Source organism: Anser anser (genome assembly GCF_964211835.1).
Source record: "Anser anser genome assembly, chromosome: 16".
NCBI lineage: Eukaryota > Metazoa > Chordata > Aves > Anseriformes > Anatidae > Anser > Anser anser.
In genome coordinates this window covers 5,266,759-5,283,410 of record NC_139737.1, presented here as the reverse complement: position 1 = coordinate 5,283,410, position 16,652 = coordinate 5,266,759, and the positions used below count along the sequence as shown (strand labels likewise).

General features: G+C 38.6%; 1 protein-coding gene across 5 annotated transcripts in view; it reads left to right on the top strand.

The window, feature by feature from the left end:
* Positions 1-16,652, top strand: part of GNAS (GNAS complex locus) — a 151,988-nt gene that overhangs the window by 77,808 nt on the left and 57,528 nt on the right. For all 5 annotated transcript variants that reach the window (XM_083801790.1, XM_083801791.1, XM_083801792.1 and 2 more), the window contains 2 exons: positions 13,386-13,440; positions 13,521-13,640. In XM_083801790.1, coding sequence (XP_083657916.1) covers positions 13,386-13,440; positions 13,521-13,640 — 175 coding nt within the window. The remainder of the gene's footprint in view (positions 1-13,385; positions 13,441-13,520; positions 13,641-16,652) is intronic.

The following is a 16,652-nucleotide window of genomic DNA, read 5'->3' as shown; positions in this document are numbered from 1 at the left end:
ATATCGTATTCAATACGATTATAGGAATCGGCATGATACTTCCAAGGCAGCTGTTGCCTGATATGAGTTGCACTCTGGGCCAAAACTCTTGCTAATCTGCTTTCAAAAAAGCCTTTATGCTGCTGTCGGAAACTATTTATATATTTGATTTTCATTCAATCTTCAGCATTACCTGCCAGTCTAGGTAGAAAATAGAATATAATCTTACAAACTCCAGGGAGAGAACCAACTTGATCGCGTTTTTGTTCGGCTTTTTTTTGTGTGTGTGTGGTTGATGTATGTTTTGAGGTTTGGGGCTTGTTCGTTGTACTTACGGAGTGAGTCTTAGCTTGTTCTGGGCTAGGGCTCTTTAGTCACCTAAAGATACAGATAGAAATAATTCAAAATATGCAATTGGACTAAGACATTAGCAGCAGCTAAAGAGCCTGCAGTGAGTTGTGCACAGCGTAGTGCAGCCGTGCTCAGCTGCAGCTGGGGACTTCCTTTGAATTACAAATGGGCATTTTTTGTCTTTGATTATTTATTAAGGTAAAAAGTAAAGTACGGCTACAAAGGAGAGGTACAGAATGTTCTGAAAGGAAAGGAGGTTGCAGCCTATAAATTTTACCTGCTTCTACTTTTCTCTGATATCTTTTCTATAAATAACCTGATGGCAAGGTTGTTGTAGCTCAGAGCCTCCCTGACGCCCCGGTGAGGGGCTGGCAGCACCTGGCGCCTCCCCAGCCCCACCAGTGAGCCCCAGCCGCGGTGCTGCCTCAACCCTTCAGGCACACCGGTGGTGCTGCTGGCTGCAAATGGGCGGCTGCAGAGGTGGCTAACACTCAGTAGATTTCTGTGCCCTATTTTTTCTAGGCCTCTTCTGCTGAACAGAAATCGGCAAAGCTCGGTTCCATTTAGGTTTGCTGCCTTTTTGTGCTTTGATTGCAATTGCATAGACAAATAAGCATTGCAAAAGTATTTTCCCATGTCCGTGCTTTAAGGAAAAAATAGAGGCACTTACATAACTTGTGCAGAAATAAAAAAATAATAGTAACAATAAAAAAATCCAGACCATCAGAAGTAACCAGTACTAAAAAAGCTGGATGAATTTAAAGTTTAATTTGGATTTAGAAGCCTGTCTATCCTAAGATCATAAATTCTTGCTTGAAGTGATTTTTTCCTCCTGTAGTTTTACAATTTCAGGAGACATACATGTTACTTATAGGAGATTTTAGAATATCAGAAATCAGATTTTAGAGCTTTACTGCCTCTTATATCAGCAGAGAATATGCTGCCTTGACTCCTTTGTTCAAGACTAACAAGCACAAAAGTTTCCACGGGGTTGTGTAGGAGGCATGAATAGTTCAGTTGTTCACGTAACAGATGTAAGATACACCTTTTTCCCTTATATTGAAGGCAGCCTTAAGTATGTTAATGACCCTTAGCTATACAGGGTAGACTTGTGCTAGACTTTCCCAGCTAGACCCCCTGTTACAAGTCCTGTTCAGCCCCTCGGTCCCCAGCAGTCCTGCGTTGTCGGAGCTGCTTGAAGCACACCCCAGCTCTGGTGAGCAATGAAGCCTGCATCTTGTGCAGTCTTCGAGTTTTGGCAGTCTTGTCTCTGCAAAAAAGTAGTAGTAACATAAGTGATATGGGAGATGCTGTGTAAATGGCAAAGCCGTCGGGTTTTTGGAACTGTGTATGCAGGGGGCTTGATTTTATGCTGCAAGTGCTCCTTTAATGTAACTAAGTCCTTGTACTGATTTAATTCTCATTGTCTCTTGTCATGATATAGCTGCTCCTTACTTTGTAAAAATGAACAAGTTATGCGAGTGCGGCATTAACAAGCTGTCCTTTATAAACATGAGTGTTAACCTATGAAGCATCACGTGGGCTCTAAGAACAAACCTCAGTGTTTAGGGGTAGAGGAGCTGGGTGTTTTGTTTCTAGGAATGTTATTAGAGTGCTCAGTTAGGGGTTACCTGCTCGCTGACACTTGTGCGATGTCTAAGGGAAGATGATTTTTTTCAGTGATTGAGACTTTGGAGAAATCATTTTAAAACCTTCTTGTATAAAGAAGAAACTGCTTTGAATTCCATTTTGGAGCAGAAACTGTTTCTGTGTTTACATCTGGCATAGAAGAGTCTAGATTAATCGATGAGTTACTGGATGCTGTGAGTACACGAACGGTGACATTCACAAGATGAAGTACAATTTCTCATTTTAAAGACAGGAGGATGCCTTAGAAGCATTGGACATGTTAACCTCTAATAGGGAGGACTTTAGCTGAGAGTTGTGTGTGATGTTGAAGAATTCACTCAGGGGAGAGTAAAGCTGTCTTTTTTTTTTCTTTTTATGAGGTGTGGGGTTTGTTGTTGTTGGGGGAGTGGGAGTAGAGTTTTGGTTGGTTGGCTTGTTGGAATCTGGCGTATAGGAACCTAGTATGATGCTCTGACCTCTGGAGTAGTTTTTGTAGAAAAGTATATTTTTGTCATAGTTGTTTTGTATCGCCCTTTGGAAACACAGTCTCCCAGCCTCTGTTCCCTTATCCACCTTTGAGAGCAGATATAATTTGATGTTATATTAGAAGCTGTTAAAATTCACTGTAGATTTGGGACGTTATGGCTATATAAGCAAAAATCTTGTGAAACTTTTCTGACTTGCGTTATGAGTGTGGAGAGAAAACTCGTGTCCTCTTGTGTTTTACCATTTAGTGATTTGACCTCCTGGAAAATGTCTGTAAAGGATTTTTCAGGTTGTTCCATTCTCTTCCATTTTTAGAAAACTGTTTTTTAAAACTTGGTAACAATTTTTAGAGCCATATTCAGCTAAAACAAGATCCAGAATTTTCTTGTGACTGGTTTAAAGATCAAGTCAGCCAGCTCTGATCTACAGAGATCGTCCTAGCTAGAAGCTTGAAGAGCAGGTGTTATTTTTTTAACATGCTTAACACTGACTGTACAAAATAATTAGGTTTAAAGAAATCTCATTTTTACTTGAAAGCATCTGAATTTGCCACATGCTGGATGCTCATGAAAGCTCTGAATACACAGAATAAGTGCTAATACGGAGGAGTTCCCGAATGGTTCAGCCAGTGACTGCTGAAACTCTCACACCTGTATCTGCACAGGCAGGCTTACGTTTGAAAGGCTGGAGTGCTAGTGTTTTCAAACCGCAGCTAGTAGGATCTTATGTCAGAAAAGAAGCATAACTAGTAGCTAATTTATTGATCTTTTCTACATCAGACTTCTTAATTGTAAAGCATAGTATGGTGGGCATAGGTGGCATATGGCCCTGAGGCAGAGCTGTAAAGGAAAAGAAGGGTAAACTAAAGATACGTGGACATCATGCACATGAGAACTCACATCATGTTGTGTCTTCAAAAGCTGCAGAGTAACTCACATCTCTGTATTTACATAAAGAGAGCTGTGCTCAACTTACAGTAAATTTTGCTTCCAAAGCTTTTATAACTTAATTGTTCAGTGGAAGAATGCCATTTTTTCTTCCTATAATATAGGCCATGCAGCATTCTTAAAGGTTCTGCGCATTCTGGCCCCCATCCATTGTAGTACTTAAACCATGAGTAGCCCTATTAAAGTTGATAGAATTACTCATGTGCTTAAAATTAAACATGTGCTTAAGTGCTTTGATGGATTAGAGCCAAAGTTGTCAGCACCTTGCTTTGTTACACCTGCCTTGCTGTGAGTCTGGAACTTTAAGGGACACATTTTCAGATCTGCTTGTTCCAATATTTAATTAGCCCATATTCTAAAAATGCAGTTTACATGCACAGTCATAGTAAATTCATACGCTGCCTGGAACTATAAAGGTACAACTATAACTCTTACAATCTAACAGTACTTGACAAATTTCACAATTTTTTTTCTGAGGTTTTCAGTAGGAATGTCCTGCTAATGAGTTCATTTACCTGAAAACATGTAAAATATCCATAATGTGCTTCACAATTCTAGCTTTCTAATGAAACTCAGTTTTAATAAATTTTATAACAAAAATCACTGTTTAGATATGACTTACATTTAAAAGCTGACGAGAAAAGAGCTGTGTGTCATGCTGTTAAGAATGACTGTGAACTTGAACTGCTCAAAAGCTGAAATCAGTATGGGCAGTTCTAGTTTCTATTGATAACACTGTGATACTAAGCATTGAGGCAACTCTTCAAGGCTTGTAATTAGAGCTGCATGTACCTGACAGCGCTTCATCCTTGGAGAGAACTGAGGAAGCCTTCCTTGATTTAGAATTTTGTCAGTGGCAAAAACTCCAGGTTTACAGCTGAAAAGCAAATAGCTGATTCAGTGAAAACAGCCTAGCACGGCCGTAAGAAACACGTGATGAGCAAATCATTTAACACTAATATCCCACCGAAATCTAGGGTCAGCTTTTGGTGACAGCAGGTGCCTGTTGATAACTGTTCCTGATCTGATGGCTCAATGACTCTTTGTATTTGCCCCGATCAGATGTATCTCTATGAATTTTTTTGGTCAAATTGCACATAAATGTGTATCTTTCTGAGCACGTGCATTTGAACATTGGGACAATTTTTTCCCTGATGTTACGCTAGCAAATCTTGATTGCACACCGTGTTTTTTGACAATACGGTGTATGTCCTGATAAGCCCCAAAGTAGCTCTGTCAGTTGTTCTGTCAGTGAAATTGGAAAAACTGTTATCACACTGAAAGCTCTTTGCATATTTTAGTGGCCTTTAATTATGTTAAATTAATAGATAGAAAAGGTTAAATAAGAATAAAAGTAAGTAATTCATATAAAAATTACAATAAATGCTTGTGGAAACCTGCAGAGTCAGGTTTTATAGAATTTTCCATGTTTCTGAGAGGTTACCACACTGTATGAATTTGAACCTTTCCCTTTTCCTGTTTCTGCTGTGCTGTTGTCCTTCTGACATCCCTTTGTTACCTGCTGACCTGCAGGGTTTGGGGATGAAAACCTTGGCTTTTGCACCTTCCAAGTCTCCTGTCTGCAATATCAAATGCCTGAAGTGTTTCAGATGCTAATGGAAAATCATAATCACTTAAAAAATAAAAATTAAAAAAATACATTAAAAAAAAAACTTTTTTTTTTCTGGCTGACCGTCTTCCACCCATCTAATTATTGTCTTCCCTACCACTCTGCATCATGTTTGGGCTGGTCTGTGTGTATACTTGTTTGGCACCCAGTGTTACAGCCATTTTATTTTAGGGCTTCTTTCCATTTAATATTGGCACTTAGCCAGCTGTGTATTTTTTTTTAGTTTAAAGTAGCAGTGAAGTCATTAGCTGGTACAGGAGTTATTCATCTCAGACTTGTATGTGAACCCCTGAAGAGCTCTGGGACGTGATTGCTCTCTTTGGGAAGCTTCATATCCAGCCCCAGTTGAAGAAGCGACTAGGCATTTACAAAATGGTGGCAGAACACGTGAAACTCATAGGGAGCTTGTCAAATGGATCTTTAAAAATTAAAAGTGTTTCGGAAGTGCTGCAAGAACAAGACCCCAGCAATGCTGCCGTTACCAGCCCATGTTCCAAAGCAAAGACTCTGCAGTACCAAGGATGAAGTGACGCACAGCATAGCCAACATCCCGGCTTCAGCAGAAGGTGCTGTTGATCCGTGCGTACCGCGGTATATGGTCAGTACGTACTCACATGGCAGTATTTTTTCTGTAAATGAAGAAGAGATCGATAGACCAGCCAAGTAACTCCAGAGACCTTCGTGGGCTGGATGTGCAGTGAGGGATGGCTGTACAAGCCATCGTACGAGCCAGCTTGGACCAGTGGGGAGAGCATGTAGGGAGAGGTGTTGTGTGCTGTACTTCAGTTCTGTCACGCAGTCGGGCATAAATGTTTTAAAAGGTGATTGCTGATCTGTATGCTTTCCTTTTTTTTTTTTCTGTTAATAATGACCACATTCACAGTGCCAAAAAAAAAAAAAAAAGTGTCTTCAGTGCTTCCTGACAGCGAATGGTTATCGCAGCGAGTTGTACAAGGCAAGATGATTCAGCAGGTTTGACTTGAATCTCCTATTCCGGTGGAGTCTGGTCCTTCGGTACCAGAAACGAATCACAACAGATAGGCTGAAAATTCCAGCCACGTTAATTATTGTATCAAGTATCTTAAGAGAGAATACTAAACTTTTAAGGACATCTTTTATTCTAATATGCCTAATTATCTGTACTTAGAGCAAGAAGAGTAGACTGGTGTGATATCCTTTGTGTGCATGCCTGAAGAAATAGAAATCCAGTCTGCAATTTACACAGGTGTTTAATTGCACAGTGTGAACTAAAGGGTCTTTGTCAATCTCCTCCATCACAGAACTGTTTGTGAACACTTCTATTTTCATTCTTTACCTAAACTATTGCGAGTTAATTAGCTGAGGTAAATGGAGCAGCAGCAGTAGAATTATGCTTCTTAATATTGGGTCTGTGCTGGTCTGCTGGTGCCACTTACAGGTATAAAGGGACTGGAAAGCCAGTTCAGCTGGTTTTAGGGAGGAATTTGCAAAGCCCAAGGGGAGCCCCAAAGTGGCTTAGAGCCAAAACAGCATCCCTGTGCCACCTCCCCTGAGCGTGTGACGTGCCCCAGGGGTACTCCAGGTGCCCCGGGTGTACTCCGACTCTTCCTGCCCGAGTGGCCCCTGGGGACAGAGCTGTCACCTGGCGTGCAGCCATCCTTGAGGGTCCTTGAACATGCTTCAGGAGTGGGACCTGCCCGCAGCCAGGCTGCCTATCAGATGGCCACGGAGGCAGAGTGAAGTTACCTTTTAACCTTTATGCCTAGGATAGTGCAATGAGCACAGGTGAAACAAACCTAACAGTAGGGGGTTAGGTTTATATTTAGAGATGTCTTTATTGAGTTTTGTAGGCATTTCATTATGGCGCTGTTCCCTAAGAAAATAAACAAGTCGCACCCCTAGTACCCTACCACTTCAGCATAAATAATGCTCAAAAGCAGCCTAATTTCTGCTTTCACATTTCTGCTTTTTAAGTTTATTTCTTGACAGTAACTTTTATTGTGACAGCTGCGATGTGTTTTTTATTAATGCTTCAGTAATTTGTGTTTCTTGCTTTGTAACTTAGAGAATGATTCTGGCATTCCAGAAATAGACAGTGTCTGTTTGCTCTTATATTTCTCATGTTTGTCTATTAATGGCCACATACTAAGACGTGCATGTATCTCATGAAAGTAAATATTGTATTGTATTAAAACAAGCAATGGCAAAGTGGTTTGTGGTGCTTTTTGCAACATTTAAAAGAGAATTTGTAGAAGCCCAATATGTGTTGTCTATTGTATATGTTGCATTGTGTGTGTGTGAAAGTCACAATTAGATCTGTGCAACATAATTTTAACTGTGTCTTTAGATCAAAATATATCTTGATCAAATTATTCAACCTGTTGGGTTTTCCTTTGTCCTAAAGATATTGTTCACAGAGAAAGCTAACAGGCTATCCTGATGTCTTTTTGGTGTGTTTGTTCGTAAATTACCTTTGGTAGCCTGGTGGTGCGCTTTGTTGTTAGCTCGAGTCTCGGGAAGTACGACCAAGCATCTCCACAGTGCCGGAGGTGAGTGGCGAGGCGGTGTCAGAGCCCAGCAGGGGGAAGGGGAGGCGCCGCTTCTGCACCCAGCAGCAGCAAGGGTGAACTGCTGCCGGCAAGGTGTCTCGTACGTACGTGGTCAGTGTTACGAGCGTGGCGTTGACTGTCCGGAGGGTTTTAGATTACGTTTTGTCAGCTAGCAACATTTTTGGGTAACTTTATTTCATCTTACAAGGTGACAGAGCTATCAAGAACTAAACAGTTAATGTGGTTAGAAAATCTTTTGATTCTGCTGCAAATGAGGACCCAACTAAATCCTGTTTTTCTATCCAGGGAGGGACGCAGCGTTACTGCTGTTGAGCTGACGCCTGTAGCATCCTACCCCACGGTCCGTTGTGTGCTCATCCTTTCCGATTCTTTCCGATTTCAAGCTGTAAGAACTAGAGAGTTACTGAGCTGTCTCTTTGTTCTCATATACATGATGGATTTGATTTGCAAGATACTCAGCGGTTTTTGCTCTTGGATTTTGGTAGTTTTGTCCGTAAACTGTTACTTTGCCATAGGTCTAAGATGAATTATTTCAGCTTCACCCTGAATACCCTAGGCACCTGATTTCCCCGCCATTTTCAAGTGCCCCCAACTTGGCCTCTACCCGGTTTGCTGTTCTAGCTGTTATATTTTGAGATAATTGTCATGTTGTTCTGCTAGAAATAACCCAGGCTGCTACACCAAGTTTGTCTTATTGTTGAACTGTGAAGTAACCGCAACATTTTTGTAGTGTGGATTGGTAGCAAAGTCTTAATTGAATTTCTTTGCTTGTGGCCTTGTGCCGACAGATTTTGGCTGTGCTGCTCTGCTTCTCTGAGGTAGCTGGACAGGTAAAGCTATGGGCATTTTTGCTAACCTCCTGAAGGTGTAGTAAACAACGATTTGTGTCATGTTTATGAAATCCATGAGCGTGTTTCACTGCGTCAAAGATTCAGATAAATAGCTATATGTAAAGCACATGGATTGTTATGCAGTAAAAAGCCAGCCCTTCCAAGCAGGAGTCCTCGTGTCACCCAGTGCACTCTGTCCGTGCTGTTGTGTGCTCTGCGGGACTGCAGGCAGGCTCCTTTGTGCAGGAATAAGGTGCACATACTGTTAAATTGCAAACCATCACTTGGCGTTATTTATTACGCTAAGGCTGCACATATGAAATAATGTATTAAAAGGCAAACTGAGGAAGAAAATGACATTTTTCAAACATGACTGTTTAGCATTTATATTGTCAATATGCAAAGAGCGTTCAAATATTTTGTATTCACATTGTAAAGTACTCATGTTGCAGGGTAGGTTCCTTTTTTAGGCCTTGTTCATGGCGTGATTAATTGGCAATCATAATTTACCCTCATTAAAAGCCTTTTTCTGTTGCATATTATCTGATCAAAGTCTTTTTACTTTCACTCACATGATGCATCCCGCAGCATTAAGTTCACCTCTTCACAGTGGTCTTTATTTATGCCTAATGCATGCTTCCCAAAATATTCATATGTTTAAATTGTGGAGTTTCCTATATAATCCCCGGATTTTGGGGGAAGGTGATGATTTTCTCATTAACATAGGTAATTGGTGTGTCTTAAAATGATAACGATGTTATGGCTATTTTTCCTTCTAAACGAAAAAAATACGTTTTGTTGTCCTGCAGGCTTTGGATTTCTTTTCCTGCTACCTTACTGTATGTTTGTGGGGTTTGAAGAAATAAATCCCGTTTTTTTTTTTTTTTTTTTGCTTGGGGGAAAAAATAATCTACTACATTCTGATTTAACTTAGATAGTTCTTTGTATTTTTGTTTTCTATCTTGTCAGAACTCTGCAGTAGAAATTTGCAACAAGGTGTACAGCTTCTTAACCTGTCAGATAAATGACATAATGGGGTCACAAGATCTGTGATTAATTTTGTCTTTAAAAGAAAATAGCATGTTTTTGCTTCAACCATTCATTTCACCTTATTTGTATTTTTTTTTCCTTTTCTACCCATGAGCTGAATCCTTGGTTTTCTGGCAAGTTCTTTTTAAAACTTTAAATATTTTTTCCAAGTTCCAAGTAAGGGCTGTTTTTATTATCTGAAGGTAAATCAGAAAGGAACATTAAAATTAAATTAGTTTGCTTTCTGATAACCTGTTTGGTAATGTTTTCATTGCATGAGATTTGATGGTCTGACTGAAAACGCTGTCATTTAAATAGTAAAGCTCAGCCACAGGTGGAATTGTTCTTCACTAAACACTGATTAGGTTTGTTTTCAAGGAATATTTGATTTTCCTGACCTTTTATGTCATTCTAATTTCATGTTACTTGTATTAAAATGTCATCTTTTTTTATAGTGCCTAAAATAGACTTTATTAGTTTTCCTGAAAGCTATGTGCAGCTTTCCTTTGGCCCATTTAAATATTGAAAACAGCAGGATTTGAGATTTTTCTTATAATCCTCAACTAATAGAGTTTAATGCTTTGTTTGGCCTCCCCTACGCAGCCTAAGCAAAAGTTTTAAACAAGATTAAAAATATGACCTTATTAACCTGTGGCATCTACAGATACAGAACAGGCCTGCAGAGCCATCGGGAGCTCATTAGCCGTGATAGCGCGGTGGCATTTCGCATCTATTCAGCCTGTTCCAGAGAAGCACACTGGGGAGAGCAGCTTTTTTTCTCTTCTCGTTTTCGCCATTGTGTGCCAGCACCCGGGAATAAGAAAGGAAAAAGCAAGAATCTGTTTCTAAGATGAACGTTGGGTGTTCATGGTTGGAGAAAATCAAGTTCAATTCCTTCTGGAAATTTAAGGTGCAACCTTAATGTGAAAAGGCAGCAGAGGTGGTGGTTGGCTTTTATTTGCTTTGCCTCATTAGTCCCTGACTAACATCTTTTTCACACACAGCCCCCCCCCCTTTTTTTTTTTGAGAAGTCACAGGTGTAGGTAAGGTGTTGGATGAAGAACATGTTGGGTTTCAGAAGAATAAGGTATCCCATTGTCATGGAAAATTTATGCTTAGTAAACATTACAAAACACAAAATGACATGATACATTCATTGCTGTGTAATAGGATTCCTTGTTTACTCGGCATGCTATAGGGCCATGGCAACAAAACCAGAAATAGGAACTATGAGTATTCTTGTTGTAAAGATGGTGATGGCTAGCAAGCAGTTTGTTAATTGCTGGAGTTGTACATCGCTCCGTATTCATCATCACCTTACGGTGCTGCGGTGAGCTTGCGGTTCTGTGAGGAGGTGTAAATATAAAAGTTTGACCAAAACTTGTAATAAAAATACTGCATTTTTTGTATTATATGGAAGAATGGGAATTTGCACTTAGCTAATGCTTTGAGAAAGTTATCCAAGAGAATTCTAGGGGGGAAAAAAATCTTAACTACAGTTGATGTAAAAATCAGAAGACTTTCTATATGTCTGTTCCTTACTGATGTTCCAAAACAAAGCAAAATGTCTGAATATTAGTTTTTTCCTTAATCCTTCAAAAATGCTAGTACCTTCATTCACTTTGGGCATACCAGTTGTCCTTTTGATCTCAGTGGAACAGAATCCCTGCATGTGTTCATCACGTTCAAGACCTAGTTGAAAACTGGAGGCAAAATCAAGCCAGACAAATTGCTTACACTGTCAATGACAAACATTTCCTGCTTTCATAGCATTATTTATGCTTTTGTTTTGGTTTGGGTTTTGTTTTTTTAATTAAAGGAACGTCATTTTTAAAAACAGCGGCTCTTTGCAGCCATATGTGCACTAACCAAAAGCTATACCTACTGTAAGGCTGGGTGTGTGGAATGAAGAGTTTCCTAAGTACTGGGGTAAGAGAAAGGATTGAAGATGGGAAGGAAGAGGGTGAAAAAGCCTCAGTTTCTCCTCTTTTTTCCTGTCTTATTTATTTTCCTTTGTTCACTGCTTCTGGCCTCTCCTGGCTCTTTGCCTTGTTCCCATCAGCAGTGCCAAATCCCCGAAGCAAAAAACTGGTAGTCTTCAGATAGAGAATATGAGGAATAAGGTGGTGTATAGGGTAGACCAGGAATTCCAGTGAAACCAAGAATTTACGTCCAACTATTGATGATTTTGTTTTCTTTCTGCATCAAGCTTCGCTGACCTTCCTTGCCGTGCCCCAAAGCTTTGAGAATACACATTGTGGTCAGTGACGAGGAGCCGATATTTAAAGATAATCGTGTTTCTGTTCGGTAGGGTTTGGCTGCTGATTCATACGTGTTCTCTAGTACAGCTAAGTCATCCAGAACGAGGTGATTTGATGCTGCTGTTTGCTTTCTGTCTGTAAGACAGGACTTGCATTGCAATCGTGCTTTCGCAGCGGTAGAATGTATAGTGTGATCCTGCAAGCCCACGTCTGAAAGGCAGAGTAGCATGCAGCTGGCACGGTGTTGTTGTCATTGACCGTCTTTTACAGAAGTTGTATTAATCTTTCATTTGATAACCAAAATTTCCACTCCTCTTGGATGTCTGTGTCTGCCTTGTTGTTTAGGCAGTACTTTTTTTTTTTTTTCTGCTCTTCTGCATTCTTGATTGGTGAATGTGCTTTCAGTTTCGTTTTGGTGCTTGTGAATATTTATGGAAAGGAAAAATAATGTAAAGCATTTACAATATGAGGACTTAGTTAACTAATGAAATTGAGAATTTTCAAGCTGTAGTCTGTAAATTGAAAGTGTGAGCACTACCTTTTAAAGGATAAAAAAGAAAGTATACTGTTGTTAGCGTCAGGTCTTTGGGATGCTGTTCTGGAAAATGTTAGTTCTCAAAGTGAAAAATATTAAAAACAGTTGGTATAAATATTCAGGTAATTAAAATGTTTTGTAAAACAGTTTTATGAAGATTAAAAGGTCACTTAGACAATTTAGGGTGGGTTTTTTTGGTAATTACTTGGCTAACTCGGTTTACCTCAAAGCAGTGATTTTATATTGTGTATAGCAAGAAATTAATAATGTAAAAGTTTTGTCATGGTGCTTTACAACTAAGTTACAGTTTACAGACTCAGTGCTAGCTGTACCTTTAGCAAGCTAATTCTTGGTTATACTAAATGTTTGATCAGGCATTTCATTTGATTGCACTATTGAGCATTGAAAATAACTATTGTCAGAATTGCAAATGCCATGCAGTAAAATACCTTACAGATAGACTAGAGGCAATAGTTTGCACTGTAGCTTGCTTGAGCCCATTACACATTTTAATTTGGCTGCAGTCAATCCCATATGATAGTGTGCATATACAGCATTCAGAGTGGTTTTCTAGCCTAATTTAGTGCTTGTAGGTAAAGGTAATTTTACATATTTGAATTAGCCCTTCACTATTGATTTCAGATTTTACGTCCAAACTGTTTGAATGCCTGTGTCGAGTTCTCTGCTCTAGCTTTTTCTGCTATGACATCATTTTCATGCTTTAATTTTTTTGTAACTCGAGGTGCTTTGGTCTGCTTTCATTTGTTTCTACTTTTAATAACTTACTCTTTTTTTTCTATTTGTTTCCTTGTTTCCAATTTATGTTTGCTAAATAACTTTCAGGCATTTCTATTATTTTTCATTAAAATGAATCAGAATCAGATTTTGCAGAATATCTCGGTTCCAGTCAAAGACTGCAGTAAGTTTTTATTTAACCATAATTGAATATTGACTTTTTGAGACAAATAGACGTTTGCTGTTTAAGCAGAAAAGGTATGAGATATTTAATCAAGTCTATCTAGAAAAGTATTCAGTACTGAGAGCAGTTTATTCAATATTAACAATATAGCTTTGATAGAATACTTTTCATGTTCTATTTCAAAAAGATATTCTGCTTCTATGGCCTATAAATTTAGTATGGTTTTTTTTATTATTACAGGGAGAAGAAAATGAAAATTCAGGATATTAAGAACAATATTAAAGAAGCTATAGAGGTAATCTTTCAAGCTATTATTAACTATTGAAGATTAGCTATTTAGACATACTCTGCAATAATTTTATTTTTTCTCTGCAGACGATAGTGACAGCAATGGGCAATTTGGCACCTCCAGTTGAACTAGCCAATCCAGAGAACCAGTTTCGAATCGACTACATCTTAAATTTAGCTAACCAGATAGACTTTGATTTCCCACCGGTAAGTAAATAATTCTAATTGGCTGCAGTCATGCTTTTTTACAAATGATTATTTTTCACTGCACTGTAGTAAATATTTACCAAAAAAAAAAAAATCTGGTCTTTGGGAATTACTACAGTAGCTGTCTTGGGTCAGTGCTAATCAAATAAAGTGTATAGCAACATGGCTGATATATTCAGGCTGATCCTTTATGAACACAGAGATCCGTTCTCCTTCCTTATGCCCTATTGCAATGATCAGTTACAGTTAAGAAGGGCACCATGGGCAGTAATGTTTGGATATTGTTGGGCACTGCCCTGCCCAAAAGGAGGGAAGTTATGCCCAGCAGTTGGTTGATAATTAGCTGGCATTCAGTGATACTGTACTTCTCTCTTTTGGAAGAATAGTAGAGATTTCTTGCTGATTCAGACGTGCTCTCTGACAGCTGTGTCAGCCAGACTTTCTGCAAAGGTTCCACACACTATGTCCTTGCCCCAGCCCTCCCCAGTCCTAGTTAATGATTCAAAATCCCTGCAGCCCCAGACTAAATGCAGAAAGTATAATGATTTGTTTGGTGGTATAACTTGTCTGCTCACCAGGATTAATTTCTACTGTATCTCAACCAGACAAGTAGCAGAAACCCATGAAAATACACTTTGCAACCACTGAACGCTTAAACACTGAGAAGATATTTTTCATTAATTGCCTTGAAGTACTTTATACTTGCAGCAATACAGGAGTGTTTCAAAGCTTCTGTTCACTTTCTATGTAATGTTGCAGAGAGCTGAGAGTAGGAATTATTATAATGTTTCAAACTCATGATCAATTTACTCCAGAATTTTGTTTCTAGCAGTGGTCAGTCCGGGCTGCTTGAAAGAAAAGTGGAAGTGCAAATAGTAGTCAAGTATGGGATACTTTGCAGCACAGCAAGTTTTTCCTAGCTCTGATTTATAAACATTACTGAACAAGCTAGTCTGTGAAAACAGTGAGTTACCTTTTGCAACTGTTGCTGCTTCTGGGAACTTAACAGCTTCTGTCAGCCATTATTAGAAAGAAAAAAAAAATGTGTTTGTGTACAAGGCAAAAGTCGTATGTTATATTGCCAATTAGTTGGAGATACTGTTATTGTCATCTTCAAATCCATTAATTTTCAAAGTTGAGCAGGTGCAGAAAGGTTATGGAGAGTGGAAAGTGTGGTTCTTCTGAAGCACATAGAATGCAAAATTAATCATTTTAGGTTAAAGAAACTTAAATCAATGCATTTTGAGATTTTTAACTTGACACTAATTTTGACAGTTCTCAGTGTTATATTTATATTCTCTTCATTGATTATTTATATTCATATAATATTTATTCCCTTCATTGATGATTTTTTCTGGTAAGGGGACAAAATCTCATACTTTTAAGATAGTTTTAGGAAAATATTCAAGGGAAAAGACAGCAGCTCCTTACTCCACCTCATGTCCTCTTGAATTGGCTGGGTGCCTGCAATTCTCATACTGCCCATTGTTTTGTGATAGTTCAGGTTGTGATCTGTAACAATGCTCTAACAAGTTCCTGTGACCTACCATGTACCGAAGTACTTGATTCTTCTCTTTCTCTCCTCTGTCTCAGAGAAGATTTTTTCTTCCATTGAGTTGGAATATGGTGTTTTATTTTGTTGTTGTTTTTAATTTTCCTCTGAAAGAGGTAGTTGTGTAGCAGTAAGTGAATAAGCCAGGCATGTGTTGCATGTGTGCGCCAAGGTAATTCATACTAAACATGCACTGAAAACAAATGAAGAGTTTTGATGTGATTTCCTATTCAGTTCCAATGTGAAATGCCGCCTTCTTGAATATATCTTCAAGTTAGTGTTGGTTGAATCTAAATTTCCACATAGCGAAAATCTATTATACGTATTTTTCTGAAAGAAAAAAAAAATCTGCCTTTAAAAAGTTTGAGATATTTTTGTTAGATACAACTAGGGAAGCTCTGTTTTTACTTTGACAGCTGTTTTTGATCTAAAAATGAATATTCAATAATCATTATCTCTGGTAAAATACAGGGTAGCGAGCCCTTCCTAATCAATGTGAAGTCCTTTTTGTAGGTGGTATTTGCTAGTACGAAAATGTATGTTAAGGGTCTTGCTTATAGATGTATCTTGTTATAGAAGCGGGCTATTTTACACTAAGTAGTAGTAGGGACGGCAATGATCAACCCCCCGTACTATTGCACTTGTCTGTTCTTTTACGTTTGCAACGCGTTCTGAGATCCTTGGATAGGAGAGACCAGAAAGTGGACTGAGGTTCTGAACGTAAGTGATCAGCTTCTGTGACTAAATAATATCTGGTGGTTTTATGTGCTGTGTTGTTGATGTATAAGTGATAGAGATGTACTTACCAGGTGTATAAATAATTTCAAGTCCAGAGAGGAGTCTTTGGAAATGCAACTTGAAAGAGTAACTGTGAAAGACATGCAACTTGAAGAATAACTGTGCTCCAATAAAACTAGTTTTTCTTTTCCTGAGCAAAGGCATTGTGTTAATTTTTTAAGCCCTGAGTCTACAGAGGTTTACGCATGTGCTTAACTTTGACTAATGGCTAGTTTCATCGATATACTCAAGTATTTCATATGTAAATGTTCATAGGGTTGGGGTTCTAAACACTAGTGACCGATTTTTGAAGGAGTACCATTGGCTCCCTCTGCCCTTGATGATTATATAAGCTCCTTTATGTATCTGATTCCTGGATTTGTCCCTCGGTACATGAAAAAATGAACCTGCATTTTAATTATGTATTTTAAATCAAGTTAAGATTTAGGATGTCCCTGGATGCCAACTCTCAGTGCATAGTATCAGAAATATATGATCTTTAGGTACCTCTATAAAATAATTGCTATAGAGTAATTAAAAGTACTTTGAAGAAAGTATGGTTTTCTGTAAGTGGAAATAGCCTCATTATATCTAAGGAAGTCTTAGTTATCTTCTCTGTCTTCCAGTACTCCAGTGAGAGAATTTCATAAACTGGCAGCTAAAACCTTTCCTATATAGAGTGC